The 15,203-nt window shown below is 36.0% G+C and overlaps 1 protein-coding gene and 2 pseudogenes across 1 annotated transcript; all 3 read left to right on the top strand.

The window, feature by feature from the left end:
• The first annotated feature begins 879 nt into the window (after positions 1–879).
• On the top strand, positions 880–2,421 carry LOC105345639 (tigger transposable element-derived protein 4). The gene has a single exon (XM_066077767.1). It carries the CDS (start codon positions 880–882, stop codon positions 2,419–2,421), a length of 1,542 nt encoding a protein of 513 aa, XP_065933839.1.
• Positions 2,422–5,924: 3,503 nt separating this feature from the next.
• LOC136273336 (uncharacterized) lies at positions 5,925–12,926 on the top strand (annotated as a pseudogene).
• Positions 12,926–14,071, top strand: LOC117692410 (uncharacterized; annotated as a pseudogene).
• The last annotated feature ends 1,132 nt before the right edge of the window (positions 14,072–15,203 follow it).

Here is a 15,203-nt window from a genome sequence, read left to right as displayed (position 1 = left end):
GTATGATGAAAATGAAATATATTAAATCCACATGCAGAATCGCCATTCACAGTCATCACCGCCCAAAAAAGCAGTAAGTGGATCTAAAGTAACACCAAGGCTAACCAAATTAATTTCTGCCCCACCAAAACTACCGCTTCACTTGACAGTCGGAAACATTGTTCAGCAACTTTATAGCCAAACATAACATGGCATTTTTAGTTGTTAACCATGTCAATGAACTACAGGTAAATATCGGTATCACGGACATGGGATATCTCGAATACCCCGGTTATGTCGAAGTCGGCCGCCGGTCCCGGCCGTTTTCCCTATATATATGATTTAAAAAACTACTGATATCTCGAATACGGTTATCTCGAATACCCCGCTTATGTCGAAGTATGTTTACGGTCCCAATAACAAATTTTACCTGGGTTATCTCGAAGTGAAGTCAATTTTCCGGTCTGCTAATCGCACCCCGCATGTCGTGTCCTCGTTATTCTCGCCCGCGGCAATTCACACCTTTTCTCAAGACTGATAGTCTATTAACTCCACGCTTAGCCAGTGCAGCTATCGATGACACGGTAATTGTTATAACAGCTTGGGTATATACTCCGGTGATTGATAAAACAAACAAGTTCACAGCTCCCAAAAGTAAGCACCCCTAACATTACCGATAATATGAATAAAGATGCACGCTACTTATAAAGCAAACAAGTTCACGGTCACTCAATTACCAAATAGCGCAGCGTAAATTATCGTATAATCGATATCGATGCATGATCAAAGTGAACTTCTACTTAATGAATAATATACCAAAAATATATTTAATCACACAATCAAACAATTAACACATTTATCTTTGGCTATGGTACAGAATTCTGTACATCATTCAACAACATGTCTCAACACAGCAAAGACAAGCTCCCCACTCCCGGGCTGAAGCGCAAGCTAAAGACCCACACCATTGAAACAAAGTTTCAAGCCATTGCCGATGTCGAAAGAGGTATAGAAAGTAAAGCGGTCATCGCCAAGAAATACGAGATCCCCCCCAACACCCTGTCAACGTGGATAAAGAATGCCCAAAAGATCAAAGAAGCATATGAGCAGAGCACCTTCGGACCCCAGAGGAAGAAAATGAGGACAGCAGCCTACAAAGATACAGAAGAGGCCGTCCTCCAGTGGTTCAAGACAGCCAGGGACCAGAACGTGCCAGTCTCCGGGCCCCTACTCATCGCCAAAGCGCAGGAGTTCGCTTCTCAGCTTGGTGATGATTTTAAGTGTACTACTGGGTGGCTGGAGCGCTTCAAAAAACGTCATAGCATCACCTTTAAACGTGTCTGTGGGGAGTCGAAAAGCGTTGCCGATGGTACTGATGCTATGAAAGCTTGGGCCTCAAGCCTTCAGACCATTTTGGCGGAATGCAGTCCCAGTGACATCTTCAATGCAGATGAAACTGGGTTGTTTTTCCGTCTTCTCCCCGATAAAACTCTCGAGTTTAAAGGGGTAGATTGTCACGGCGGTAAGAACAGTAAAGAGCGTGTTACTGTTATGGTGTGTTCAAACATGTCAGGTAATGAAAAGCTGCCACTTCTCGTAATCGGGAAGTCAAAGAAGCCGCGATGCTTTAAAGGCATCAAAACCCTACCGACAGCATACGAAGCCAACAAGAAAGCTTGGATCACGTCTGAGCTCTTCATCGCATGGCTGAAGCAGCTTGACCGCCGCTTCCAAAGACAGAAAAGAAAAGTCGCCATGTCCGTTGACAACTGCCCCGCCCACCCCAAGGTTAAAGACTTGAAAGCCATCACCCTGTTCTTCCTGCCGCCGAATACCACCAGCAAGACCCAGCCTATGGACCAGGGCATCATCCAGAATTTGAAGATCCACTACCGAAAGCTCGTCATCATGAAGCAGCTAAAGTCCATCGAAAGAAACAAAGAACTACAGATAACAGTACTCGACGCATTACGGATGCTATACCAGGCCTGGGACAGAGTCACAGAGAAGACCATCAAATACTGCTTCCGTCACGCCAACTTCGTAAGTGCCGCCACCAATGAGCATGCAGATTCCCCTGACAGCGATGAGGAAGATCCAGAAGATGACATCCCCCTAGCCGCCCTCCGCCTTCGTGTGCCGTTTGATGACTACGCCCAGATCGACGAGACAGTGATAACGACAGAAGCAGTCTCAGATAAAGACATCGTGGACAACATCATCGCAGCTAGACACAAAGAAGAAGAAGTATCAGAACCCACGGAGCCACCAAAGAAGAAGCCTACTCTACAGAAAGTCGACGCCGCCCTCGAAGTAATTCAAGACTGGATCGAGATGACAGAAGACACAGAGGACCTGCTTCCCAGCTATCAGAAGATACATCGACGAGTGACTTCAGCACAAGTCCGTGCATCTGTTTTAGTACACCGCGCTCCTCAGTGACTGTGCCAGTGATCGCGATGTGAATTAAAGACTGACAGTGTTCCATAATATCATCATGTGTGTTATGTGATTTGACAATAGTGTGAACGTGATTTATTTATATTCTGAAAAGTTGTATACATGTACATTATGCTTGTATGTTTGATTAACTGTTATTTAAAATAATTGTAACGTTTCATATAAATTCTTATTTAAGTGTATATGTGCAATGTCTATAAATGTCTATAAATAAAACATCGTTTCAATATTCCGTCTTTTTTTCCGTTCATACCGGTTCTCAAATTATAGTGCATATAAGGACTTCCTGTGTTAAGGTGGCTCGACACACCAATGCATTATTTGATGGATCGATGAAGAATCGTTTTTGAGAAATGATTATACAAAAATGACACCTATATCGGCCTCTGATTATTTTATATGAATTTTTTTGTATTTTTTGATAGAAACCGAAAACATCGTTTTAGCCGCGAACAAGATATATTAGAGCTAAAAATTTGTTATCAATTAATGCACAATACAATTATCTATAAATACATATCAAAAACGGCCAGATAAACTTTGAAATATTTTGTAAAAAAAAATATTTATGAAAATAAAAAAGAAGGATTGTAGATATCTTTTAAATCTATGGATAAAAACTGCAGATAAACTGTTGCTCACATTTAACAATTGCTGTACAATCATATTTCAACAAGAAATTGAAACCAAAAAGTGAATTAAAGGAAGTGAACATGAAAAAATTATCAAGGGCTCAAATTTGTCTGTTTGATGTGTATAATGATATCTGAAAACCGTTTAGACAGAGCTTTCCTCAGTAAAAAGATATACCAATTAGAATAACTAATTCTTGCAATCCATGAGCGCTGCCATATTGTTAAAATAATTACCTCCCTGCTGGGTTATCTCTAAGCATCTAAGAGAGGGCAGCACTGATGCTGCCGTCAGTGAGACACATTGCAATTTTACACACGTGTAGTAACAGGGATAAAATGCCATCATCAAAATGTGAATGGAAACTTGAAAGGAATGTAAAGAGTTGTCATTTTAAACAGTGTTTATGGAGGAAGATTTTGGATCTCAGAATGATGCATTCCCACCAGCAGTTAATGTGACATGTAACTAGAATGGAATCTCCGTGGATCAGTGTTATTGTGACCTATTTTTTCTTGCACTCGGGAATTTCTTGTTTATGAGTTTGAACATTATGTGTGCTACATAAATAAGCACACAAGGTGCATTGCACAGCATCCTGACTTTTAAAAAGTGTCTTAGTCCTGTTATTCTTCTGACAGCATAAACAGAACCGGCGTACATATCATCAAGATCTTAATATGTATAAAAAAAACAAATCAGAAAAATTTCCAGGGCATTTAAATAAAAAGTAACGGTAAGAAACCCCACATGGAAAATGGAATTACAATTTTATATTAATTTAAATTGAAATCTAAAAACAGCATTTTATTTATGTAAACACTGACTGCCACATGCATCTCCGTACAAACATCTGGAATGTGATGGTCTTATATTTCACAAATTAATTTATCTATATTCATTTTTTGTACAAATCATAAATAGTTATCTGAGGTTCATTTATAGAAATGTACTAAATCCTTGTCTTCTCATGACAGTACACAAAATTTTTCTTCACATCAAGGCATATTTTTCTTCGTAACTTTTATCAACTCTGTACATAAACACTGGCCTAGTTCCAACATTGACCCAGTCACCAGCAGCAATGTGGCTTATCTACGTCAGAGAACAGATGCATGCTGGGGAATAATGGATTACCTCCATAAACCTTTCACTGAGAGTGTTAAATTGATAAAATCTCTTGATAGAAATAAACAAATAGGTAACAGACCTCATTTTTAAGTTTCAAAAGGCTTTTATAATTTATTAAGCAACAATTATTTTTTTCATGTTCACTTCCTTTAAAGAAAAAATGGAAAATTTTAAAATCGAACCGATCCCGATTGTAATTAAACTGATCCCGAACGAAATCACATAAAGTTAGAATGAATCAGAATTTTGCAAAAATTTCAGGTTGTTTAGCTGTAAAATGGTTTCGTCATTTACTAACTTTATAATTTAGATCAATTACTTAGCAAAAACTGCAGTTTATTTGTAAAATTTCAATTTTAAAATAATTCTGATCGGGATCAGGTTTTTTTCAATCGGGATCGGTTCAAATTTGATAAATAGCAATTTTTTTTCAAAATTTCGCATTTTCATTTTAATTTCGTTCTAAAATATCATTGTTTAGTAAATAGTTTATGTGACTATATGTTATTTTGAAAATTTTATCCATAGATTAAAAAGATATTAAAGAATTAAAATTTTGATTTTCAGAAGAAAAAAATTTAATTAAAAAATTAAACACTTGACAAAACGATCTTTGGCATGAATTTATTTATAATTAAATTACACATTAATTGACAACAAGTTTTAAGCTCTAATATATTCTGTTTGTCTGCAAAACAGTTTTTCCTATTTCACTGAAAAAATACAAAAAAATTCGTATAAAATAACTGTAAGCCGATATTGATCTCTATAATGTGGAATCATGTTTCAAAAAAGATTCTCTATCGATCCATAAAATAAAATTTTGGTGGAGTCGAAGAATTTCGACTTCGGATACCTCGAACACCCGGATATCTCGAAGTTTTTCTGTGGTCCCCCGAACTTCGAGATATCGATATTTAACTGTATTTAAAAATGTTTCATGACAGTATAATTGCTGAAGAATTTGCTTGCAAGCTGACAAAATGCACTTAGATATGCAAAAACTTCAGTAGAGAGATGCTAAAGAGAGTTTTTTACTATTCGTTGTGATGAAGGTAACGATAGAGGGACAGACAAAGGTTTTGCAATCCTTGTCCGCATTTTTGAGGAGGAGTTTTTGTCAGTAAAATCTCGTTTCTTGGTCATGCCAATCGTAAATATTGTAACAGGTGCTAACCTTTACATGGCACTGGATTAGTGTCCGAGGTATATTTATAATAATATGCATGTTAAATTCTATATGAAATTATTTAGTATTTTTTGAAAATCTAACAAATAATTTATATTTCCGTTCGAGAGTAAGACTATGGACCAGTGGAATTTGCCTTTCTTCCGACAACTGCTCAATGATAGACACTCAACCCCAAGTCATGGATGTAGAATGTATTTGCCGCTTGGGGAATCTCTGTTGCAAAGCATGAGTTATGTCATTGATGAGATGCTGGTTGACAGCTACTACCATTATCACAACAGGTAAATATTACGGTAATGAAATGATATTAATGCATCTTTTATTGATGTTATCAACTCTTTTGTAAATTATATTATTTTTTTGTAGTGCCAAGAGAAAGGAGCAGTATTCAAAGTTTTTGGAATTTGTTGACGTTGAACCACTAAAGATTTTGAAACATTCCACAACTAGGTAAATAGACTAGTCTTATCAAATCGTAAATTTATACCGTGGCAATATATTTTGTCAAAAATATTGTTCATTTCTTAAGATGGCTTCCACTTCAAAAATTTGTATCCAGGACCCCCCTCCCAATCACTGGGATGCCTTAGCCTGCTATTTCAACGGCCATGACCAAGTTGAAAGTGATGGAATGGTCCACCGCTTAGCCCTTCTTTTGAAGAATCCTGAGGTCAAAATGTATTTTTATTATCTTGAGTTCATCCTTGTCCCACTCAATGATTTCAACACAATATTCCAGGCAAGTATTATGACTTTCAAAATACATTTTGAGAATATAAATGCATGTACATTTTGCTTAAAGGTTCCGTATGCAAACAGGGACAGACATTGAGCTGTTGATCATGCTGATGATCTGAGTCCATTCCTACTGGACAATTTTTTTCAGGTATGCATATTCAAAAATTTCATCCATTAATATATACATATAAATTATTGCATATGTAAACAGTATTTATTTCAGCATCATTAGGATATTCTACATGGCTGTTACAAAACATGCTGCAAAAGTTCCCTTACCATGATGATGCATTGAAAAACATGGCTCTAAATATCTGATTCTAACCATTTCCTTATTTTAAATTCAGTCATAAAACTTGCTAAAAGAGATTCCCAGAACCTTGCAACTGGAGGTACATGCAGTTTGGATGAGTTATAGGAAAAATTTCTGGACTACAAACTAACACCAAAAAGAAGAGCTACCACCTGCTGACTTGGGAATTGACAAATTCTGTAGCCAGATGGCCAAAGTAATAGAACCATTTAGTGGCAAATGCAGATTTGGACTACTGGCGAAATAAGCTTCAGCATGTTGTGTGATGCCTGTCAGCAATGCTGACCTGAAAGAATCTTTTCGATGTTAAAGGAAATTCAAAAAAAGATGAGATCAGATTTAAACAATGACACCATATGTTCATTAATTTGTTCTAAACAGAATCAAGATGCGTGTTGTTTTTAATATAAACCAAGTGATGAAGTTCTAATGGCAGCAAAACTAGCTGTAGTTACATATCAGCAGTTCTCTGAGTGCAAAAAAAGGTTGTTAAATCTGTATTTGGTTATTTGTTAAAAGTACGTATATTCACTGGCTTTCTAGCGTTAAAATGTCGTTACGCAAAATCTCCCCCTTAGCCATGTTGGCAGAGGGGAGGTTCTCCCACATAGCAACATTGAAAGGTTAGTAGGTATGGATCCCGTGATGTCGCAAGCCTATTCAGTACGTAAACAATAAGTCGACGCGAAAGCGTGGTCGGCATGCTGGTAGTAGGCAAATCAACAAAAGAGAAAAAAAGAAAGTGATACTATTTCTTTGAGTCAATAGGCCCCTGATATTGGTAATGAATGCACCCCCTCCCTTTCTTAGTAATATTTCTGCAGGCATATTCTGCTCTGAGTATAGGACATTAACACCCAAAAGACAATCATCATCTATTTCTGCAACTATGATGTGCTGATCGGAGCATCCCCTGCCGACATGACGTGTTAAAGGGGGAACTGGGTTATTTAGGAAAATACATGTAAATTTATCAGATCAAAATAAATATGGCACAATTATTTCTGAAAACCACTTTGAATTCATAATATCTATTTTATCCCAATCCCTAAGCTTTTTTGGTGTATAAATTGGGGAGGGGGGGGGGGAGTTACATTCACGTGGTTGCAGTTTTCCTATTCCTAGCAGAAACTCAACAAATATGCTTTAAAGTTTAATAATTTAGATTCATTTCGTGACATTTAATATAAGCATACATAAATCCGTATACATTATGAAACGTAGCTGAAGATCAAGCGATCTGTAGTCTGCTCTGATGGACAATTGTAGTTGCTTGCCGTATGTCAACCAATAGTAGTAGATATATATGAAGCTATTATTAATATAAAACAATTTTCGCGTGATACAGGTGCGATATCTGTCAAAGTATCTTCTGAATTTTGGACTAGTTCTATTGTAAGTACTACTGGTTTTGTCCGAAAGTCGACTGCATGTTACAATGTAAATCGGATGACTTTAATCTCTTGCCCGCTTCATAGGCAATCTTCTAACCCTCCAATACTACAAAACGTTTGTTTTGTTTTACCTTAACTATAGTATGTCCCAAGATATCTTGGATTCACATTTTGCCTAATTGCTTGATATTTATAAATACCTCAGGGTTCAAACGATGTTCATTCAAAAGTATAAAAAAATTCCAAGATTTCTCAGTCGAACGCCCCTGTTACCTTATCAGGTTTCAATGCAATGCTAAAAAATGAGATGTCTACGGAGATTTTGTATTGCAGCAAGCCCGGATGATAACGTTGAAAAATTGCGCGATGTATTCCGAGTGTATTCCGAATGGAGAAAATATGTAAACATTCCCCATTATAAATCTCCGTAAGGAATCTGTTTTCGTTCCTGTGAAATTTTCTGAGTGACAGTTGAAAATGTCTCAATGAAATTATCTTTGAAATTATCCCTTTCAACTATTACAATTGCACTTCTTTCACAGGTATGAGTATTTTTTTTTAAAAATCGTCCAAATGTGCTGCATAAATATCTTGGGACAGACTATAGATTTAAATCCCAAAAAATGTCATGTTGTTGAAATGAGCTGCATACGGTGGCGATTTACTTCAAGTACATTAAATTACCGGAAATATCATTGTCAAGTCGTACATAAAATTCCTGTTTACACTTCGTTTTTTAACGATAATTTGAAAAATATTACATCAATTGACTTGGAAATCAATAGGGTTTGTCCGTTTACCATGCCAAAGAAGTGTACAAAGTTTGATGAATATTCATGAGAGGGTTTTCTTGGAATTTTGCTAAAGAGTTGACAACGGCCACACACAGACACACACACACAGAGCATGCTATATCCCCCTCGCAACAAGTTGTGCGAGGGGATAATAAGAAAATTTATTGAAATTTATAAACAACCAAAACATGAACGTACATGTACAGTTAAATAATTGTGTTCATTATGGTTAACCTACGTATAGACAAAGACAGAACCACGGATGCATATCACAGTTAATTTACTGTTTTGATATACAATATTGATTTATTGGTTAAAGGATGGCAATTATACTTGCCTTCAACTATTGTTACCCCATTCTTTGCATGAAGAAGTATTAGTCGACTCTCTAGTGTCTGAATATCTAGGCATCAAAAGGACAACTGAAAAAATAAAGAAATTGTTTTATTGGTACAAACTGAGAACTGATATGCAAGTCTGGATAGAAAAATGTCATACGTTTCAAATTAATAAAATTTCTAATAAATATGCAAAGGCCCCCATGGGTAACATGTATGGATTGTTTAAATATAGATATACTTGGACAATTTCCAAGGACTCCTCGAGGCAACAAAAATATACTCGTTGTGATGAATTATTTTAGTAAATGGGTGGAGATATTACCCGTACCTGATCAAACTTCAGAAACATGTGCGGACAAAATTTCAAATGAAGTAATTGCAAGATATGACTGTCCCCAGAGATACACAGCGACCAAGATCGGAATTTTGATAGCAGTTTATTTCAAGAGTTTTGTAAAATATTAGAAATGAAGAAAACCATGACAACTCCAAGAAATCTATGAGCCAACGGTTTGGTTGAGCGATTCAATAGGACTTTGATCAGTATGGTTAAATCATACATTAAAGACAAACAAACAGATTGGGAAAAAAAAGGTTGCCTGGCTTTTGCATACAGAAGTACTCCTCAAGAATCTATAAAGTTTCCGATTTTTAAAATCTTTTCGGCTTAAAGTTCATAGTAGAGAGTACAACTTTAAAATGATGGTCCGAATGGCCACTTTTTGATTCCTTATAAGGGTTTTGAGGGCCTAAAAATCACAACTTTTGTAAAACTAGAATTTTTTTTTAATAAGAATTGTCCTGCTTTGCTTAAATACGAAAGATAGCAAGTTTCGAATAAAATACCCGTCAATATTTTTGTAAAATTGAGAGTTGCTGTACTTGAAGGCTTATGAGTGTTGCTAAAATTCATGAAATGATTTTTAGTGATTATCATTAGTTAGAGGGGTGTCTCTTGTTGAAATTGATATGCAATATGTAGGCCCCGTATGTTAGGTACATGAGAATCAGAAGTAAAATTCGAAACCTGCGGCTATGACTGTTGTGCTGACTTTACACAGTGAAATTGCAAGTTACAGACGGGAGGTAAAATAACACGAAAAGTAGGTGGATGGGACATTGTAAACTATACACCGGTAAGTTTCTGACATGTGATGGTGCAACATGCACGCGGTACGGAAGGTCAACCCTCTGCAGGGAATTAGATGGGGGGAGGTCTAAAAAGCTGAAAAATCATGAAAAAAAAGCAAAATATGAAAGGGTCAAAATCTCATAAAAACCAGTATGTAGAGAATTTTACAGGTTTTGATTAGTAGTTTTCTTCAGAAATTGGGGATTGGCCTTATAAAGAGTGAATTAAAGGTATTTGTGCTGAATGGGAACTGAGGAATATCTAGTTACAGAGTTCCGAAGACATGCATTCCTTGGCTACAGTGAATTGTATAAAAAAAAAACTGTCCCCTGCCACCGAAGCCCATTGAGCTCATTTTCGTAGGTAAAAAAATATTTTTTTCGCAAATAAACGCGAAACTTTCGCGATATAACGCGTTACTTTCGCGATATAACGCGTAACTTTCGCGATATAACGCGAAACTTTCGCGATATAACGCGTTACTATCGCGAATAAACGCGTAACTTTCGCGAATTAACGCGAAACTTTCCCGATTTAACGCGTACGACTAATATAAATATTCTATTCTCAAACAGGGTCCTTTAATCAGAAAAAATGAACGAAGACTTCGATTTTTTAAAATTCATTTGCGACGTTTCTTCAGATGAAGTTGCAGATAAACTTGTACGGGAAAAGGTATAATAAGACTTTATTACCTGTTTTGTGGTTATGATATAATTTTTAGAATTTCTTCTTAGTTCCATTTGTTGCATACAATGTACACATTTGAGGTTAATTTAACAAAAGTATAATTCTGCTTCTAATATAATTTATTGAAAATATGGAGACAACACCCACAGTATACCTCGGCATTTTTGGTAGACACTCAGCTTACTCTGATTTATTACATACTTAGTTAAAAATACAGGTATTTTCGCATATGTGATACAGGTGACAATACAAAACTCGTATCGGCCTCCGAGGTTGATACAGGTTATCAGCCCTCTAGGTTGATACGGATCCGTCCTCTGCAATTTTTCGTTTCGGCATTAGTGCATGTTTACAGAAGAAAATAAATCATTTGTAGCAGTCGTCATTTTTAAGTGCAGTTGAAAACTTCAAATGCTAACAAATGTTTTAGAGCAGTTAATTATTAAAACCTAGGGAAATTCCGGTTCTGTAGCTATATGACTGTTTGTTAAAACCTCATATTTTTATTCAATACATGTACAAAATACTTTCAAATAATATTTAAAATCAATTTGTTCAAGTTGGTTGTTTTTTTAATTTATTACCAAGTATGTAATAAATATAATAATAACCATCCATATCACAGCCTGTGTCAGCCCTCGACCAATTTCATCACTTGGGCCTTCGGCCCTCGGTCTGATATTATAGTCTCTAGCTGTGATGTGGAAAAGGGAATGTGCTGTTTTCTATTTATTGTTCAATATATTGAATTTAAGTTTATTTGCGGAGTTCATTTCATAAATAATAGTACATGTATTTAGATATGATATTTAAAAGAATTTTAAAATCGTTATAGACACATAAGCAATAATGCGCTAAGCAAAAAAAAAAATGAAAAACTTTTTGGCATGCATTTAGGTGATAATGTTCTTAAAACCATTCTTTACAGGCATGTAGCATGGGGGGGGGGCACCACTCTCTGACATTTTTCTTTTTTTTTTATAAATATATTAAAGAGCTGCTTCTCCCTTTTTGGGGGAACATGTAAAAAAAAGTTGTTGGTACTCTACGCTAACCCCGTCCTCCACGGATTAGGATTGGACTTTAAGAACAATTCTATATTTGCCTGTTTCACTTTTATAAAATTGTAAACCAATTAAGAAATGCACGCAAAGCAACATACACATACATGTATATAATCACACGAAAAGCATATTGAAGGCCATTTGGTTGTAATTTTTTGCTCATATTTGATTTAACTCATTTTAGATTGGACCAGATTTAATAGCTTTGATGTTGGACGAGGAGCTAACTAAATATGTTCCTCTGCACGGGGATAGACTGCGAATCAGAAAATTTCTGAGAGATCGGGAGACTTCAAAGGAAAGAGGGAGACGATCCACTCTCTTTCAAGTTCTCCGTGAAAAAATAGAAAGCAGAGAATCTTCAGGGTCAACAGACGGGGAAGGTAGTAGTAAAGGAAAGGATATGAGGGAGTCAAACAGAAGATTCGGCAATAAAAATGCAGAGAAAGAGAGAAGAAGAATCGAGTTGGGATGGATACACAAATGTGGCAGTAAAAGTGTTCAGATTAGAAGCAAAAAGGGAGGGGGAACACGAAAATTGACTCAAAGCAAAGACGCAACATAAAAAGATCTGTTAGATATGGGGAAAATGCTATTCTTTCCGAATGGACAGTCGTCTAAAGGTAGTCAGAACGATTTCGAATTTGATGTTTGGGATTACCAAGATAGGAGTATGGATGAAAACTCAACAGTTGGCCAAATGTATAAAGACACAAATATGTCCATTTATTTAGCATCGATAGAAAACGAAGATGACGGAGCAAGTCCACAACTAAGTGGTGATATGGATACAGATTCACTTCCCGAACTCCATAGTTCATCCATACAACCAACATCTCCGAAAAATTCAGAAGAAACCCCTTTTAATGATATATTATCAGAGGCTATACAAATAGCAGGCATTGAAAACGATCAGGAATATGGACTTGACGATTTAACTGATTTGCTCGACACCCATGCCGAAAACTTAATTATTCATTTGGATTGGTTGATAACCACGCAAACACTACAAATGATGACACGGTTAATTTTCAAGCCACAGAACATTACACAGAGGTCAAGTAATGAGAGAAATGATCGAAGCTTTCGTAACAGAAAGTTCCACACTGAAAAGCGTGATCAAGTCTCAGATAATAATGCCAAATGGGGAAATGGAGGTAGCGGAAGATGCTGGGGGAGTAACCAGGGATGTATTAACTGAGTTTTGGACCTCGTTTTACACAGAATGCAATCTTGGCAATGCGAAAAAGGTTCCATGTTTGAGGCACGATTTTGGTGAAGAACAGTGGAGAGCTGTAGCCGAAATTATTATTTTTGGTTGGAAAACTGTCAGTTATTTTCCGGTTCAAATTTCTCCTGTTTTTATGCAGTATTGTATGTTTGGATCAAGTGAAGATGACTTATTAGACGCTTTTATGCAGTACATTCCCAAAACTGATGCAGAAACGCTCTAAGCAGCAATAAAGGATGTCAATTCGGTGGATCAATCAGACCTGGATGATATTTTTACCCAGCATGAGCTTAAGCGAGTACCAAGGCAGGCGAATATGGAACGCATATTAAGGGAAATGGCCCCTAAGGAGTTGGTACAGGCTGCGATGTTTGTAATTGACTGCTGGAGTCCTATCTTGGAAGAGATGCATTTGCCATTGGCTAAAATGCAGTCGCTGTACAAAGACTTAATACCGACTCCAAGACGTGTATTAAGCCTTCTTAAATTTCCTGAAAATATGTGCGAGGATGCCACATCCACATCACACCACCTGAAACGATTCATAAGAGAGATGGATTCTGATCTCCTGACACGTTTTTTTAGATTTTGCACCGGTGCCGATCTTCTAACCGAAAAATGTATTGAATTTTCGTTTGTAAAAGTCGAAGGCATTGCACGTCGTCCTATAGCCCACACTTGTTCATCGTTGTTGGAATTGCCAAAACAATATGAAAATTTCTTGAAGTTCCGAACTGAGTTCATATCAATTTTGAATGGAAATATCTGGATTATGGATATCATATGAAGTGTTCATATCTTTATTAATATCAGTTCAGATTAAGCTTAAACGCATGCATGCAAACATGCATGACAATATTGCAAGTTATGCATTAGGTAATGCAATAGTTAACAAATCATTGTAAACCAAAAAACCAAATATCGCTATTTTTTCGTGTTTTATTCAGTTATTGCATATAGATGTCCTGAAAAGCAATTGCTTTTTTCAATAGAAAACAGGTGTTTTCCAAATCAATAAGCATCTACTTTCGATTTTGTATTTTGATTTTCAATATTACAAAAGTAATTAATAAAAGTTAAGCGAGAATCAACATGATTTAAGTTAATGACAAATGGTAAATAACGTGGAATGTATTATAAAGCAACAGTGGTGGTGTTTGTTTAATACTTGTTATTGAAATAATGTACACAATGCATATGTCTTTCGGGGTTGTTGTTGTTTTTTGGATAAAGATATTTCTTTCTTTTTAAAACAATAGAAAGTAAACATGTAATATAAGATGAATTTCATTAGTATTGTGTACACAAAAACATTATCAAAAATATTGAGAGCTTATTTCAAACGGTTGCAATCTATTAGTGAACTATTTATGCTAATGACTATTTTCCAGTAAAAAAGAGACCCCCCCCCCTCCTCCCCAAAAAACCATATAAAATAAAAAGCATTATTTAATATACCGGATACATAAGCCTTTGTTTAAGGATCTTCAATGAAAAAAGCATTGCCAATTGCACAGGGTGGATCGCTTTTTGTTGCAACTGGAAATATTAATTTTTTGGCATTATTTATTGTATTAATCCTTAATGACTATGGAGGGTAATCGTGTTTAAAAATCCAGACATGTAAACTTGTAAATCCGAATATGCAATCGTGTTGATGTGTGAGCCTGAGCATGAATATGTGTAATTCTGATCGTGTACCCTATAAAACTCGGGCATAAACACGTGTAAGATTTGACTCAGTTCCTTCGCATGATGCACATTTTGCAACTTTATTGTTTACATTAGTTAATTCAACTTTGCACACTTTCAATCCGTAGTTTCTGCATTTGTAACTTCAGGCTCGGCAATAGCACATCTGACATTTTACAAATTGACAAATGTAAAGTCTACAAGTTTGTCGAATTTTGACATGACCTTATATGGAAACAGTGACGTCACTGAAAAAAAAGGCTAGCTGCAGGTAAAGGCATGCCGTAATCGCCGGAATAGGGACGGAATAAATAAAAAAAAAATTAGGTAAGCCTATAATCATATTATCTCTGGATAACAACATTTCATAGAGTATTATTTTTCCGAAAAATTAAATTATGAGATTGGTGTACATTTTA

The sequence above is a fragment of the Magallana gigas genome, chromosome 3 (assembly GCF_963853765.1).
Source record: "Magallana gigas chromosome 3, xbMagGiga1.1, whole genome shotgun sequence".
NCBI lineage: Eukaryota > Metazoa > Mollusca > Bivalvia > Ostreida > Ostreidae > Magallana > Magallana gigas.
This window is presented reverse-complemented; position numbering and strand designations above follow the sequence as displayed.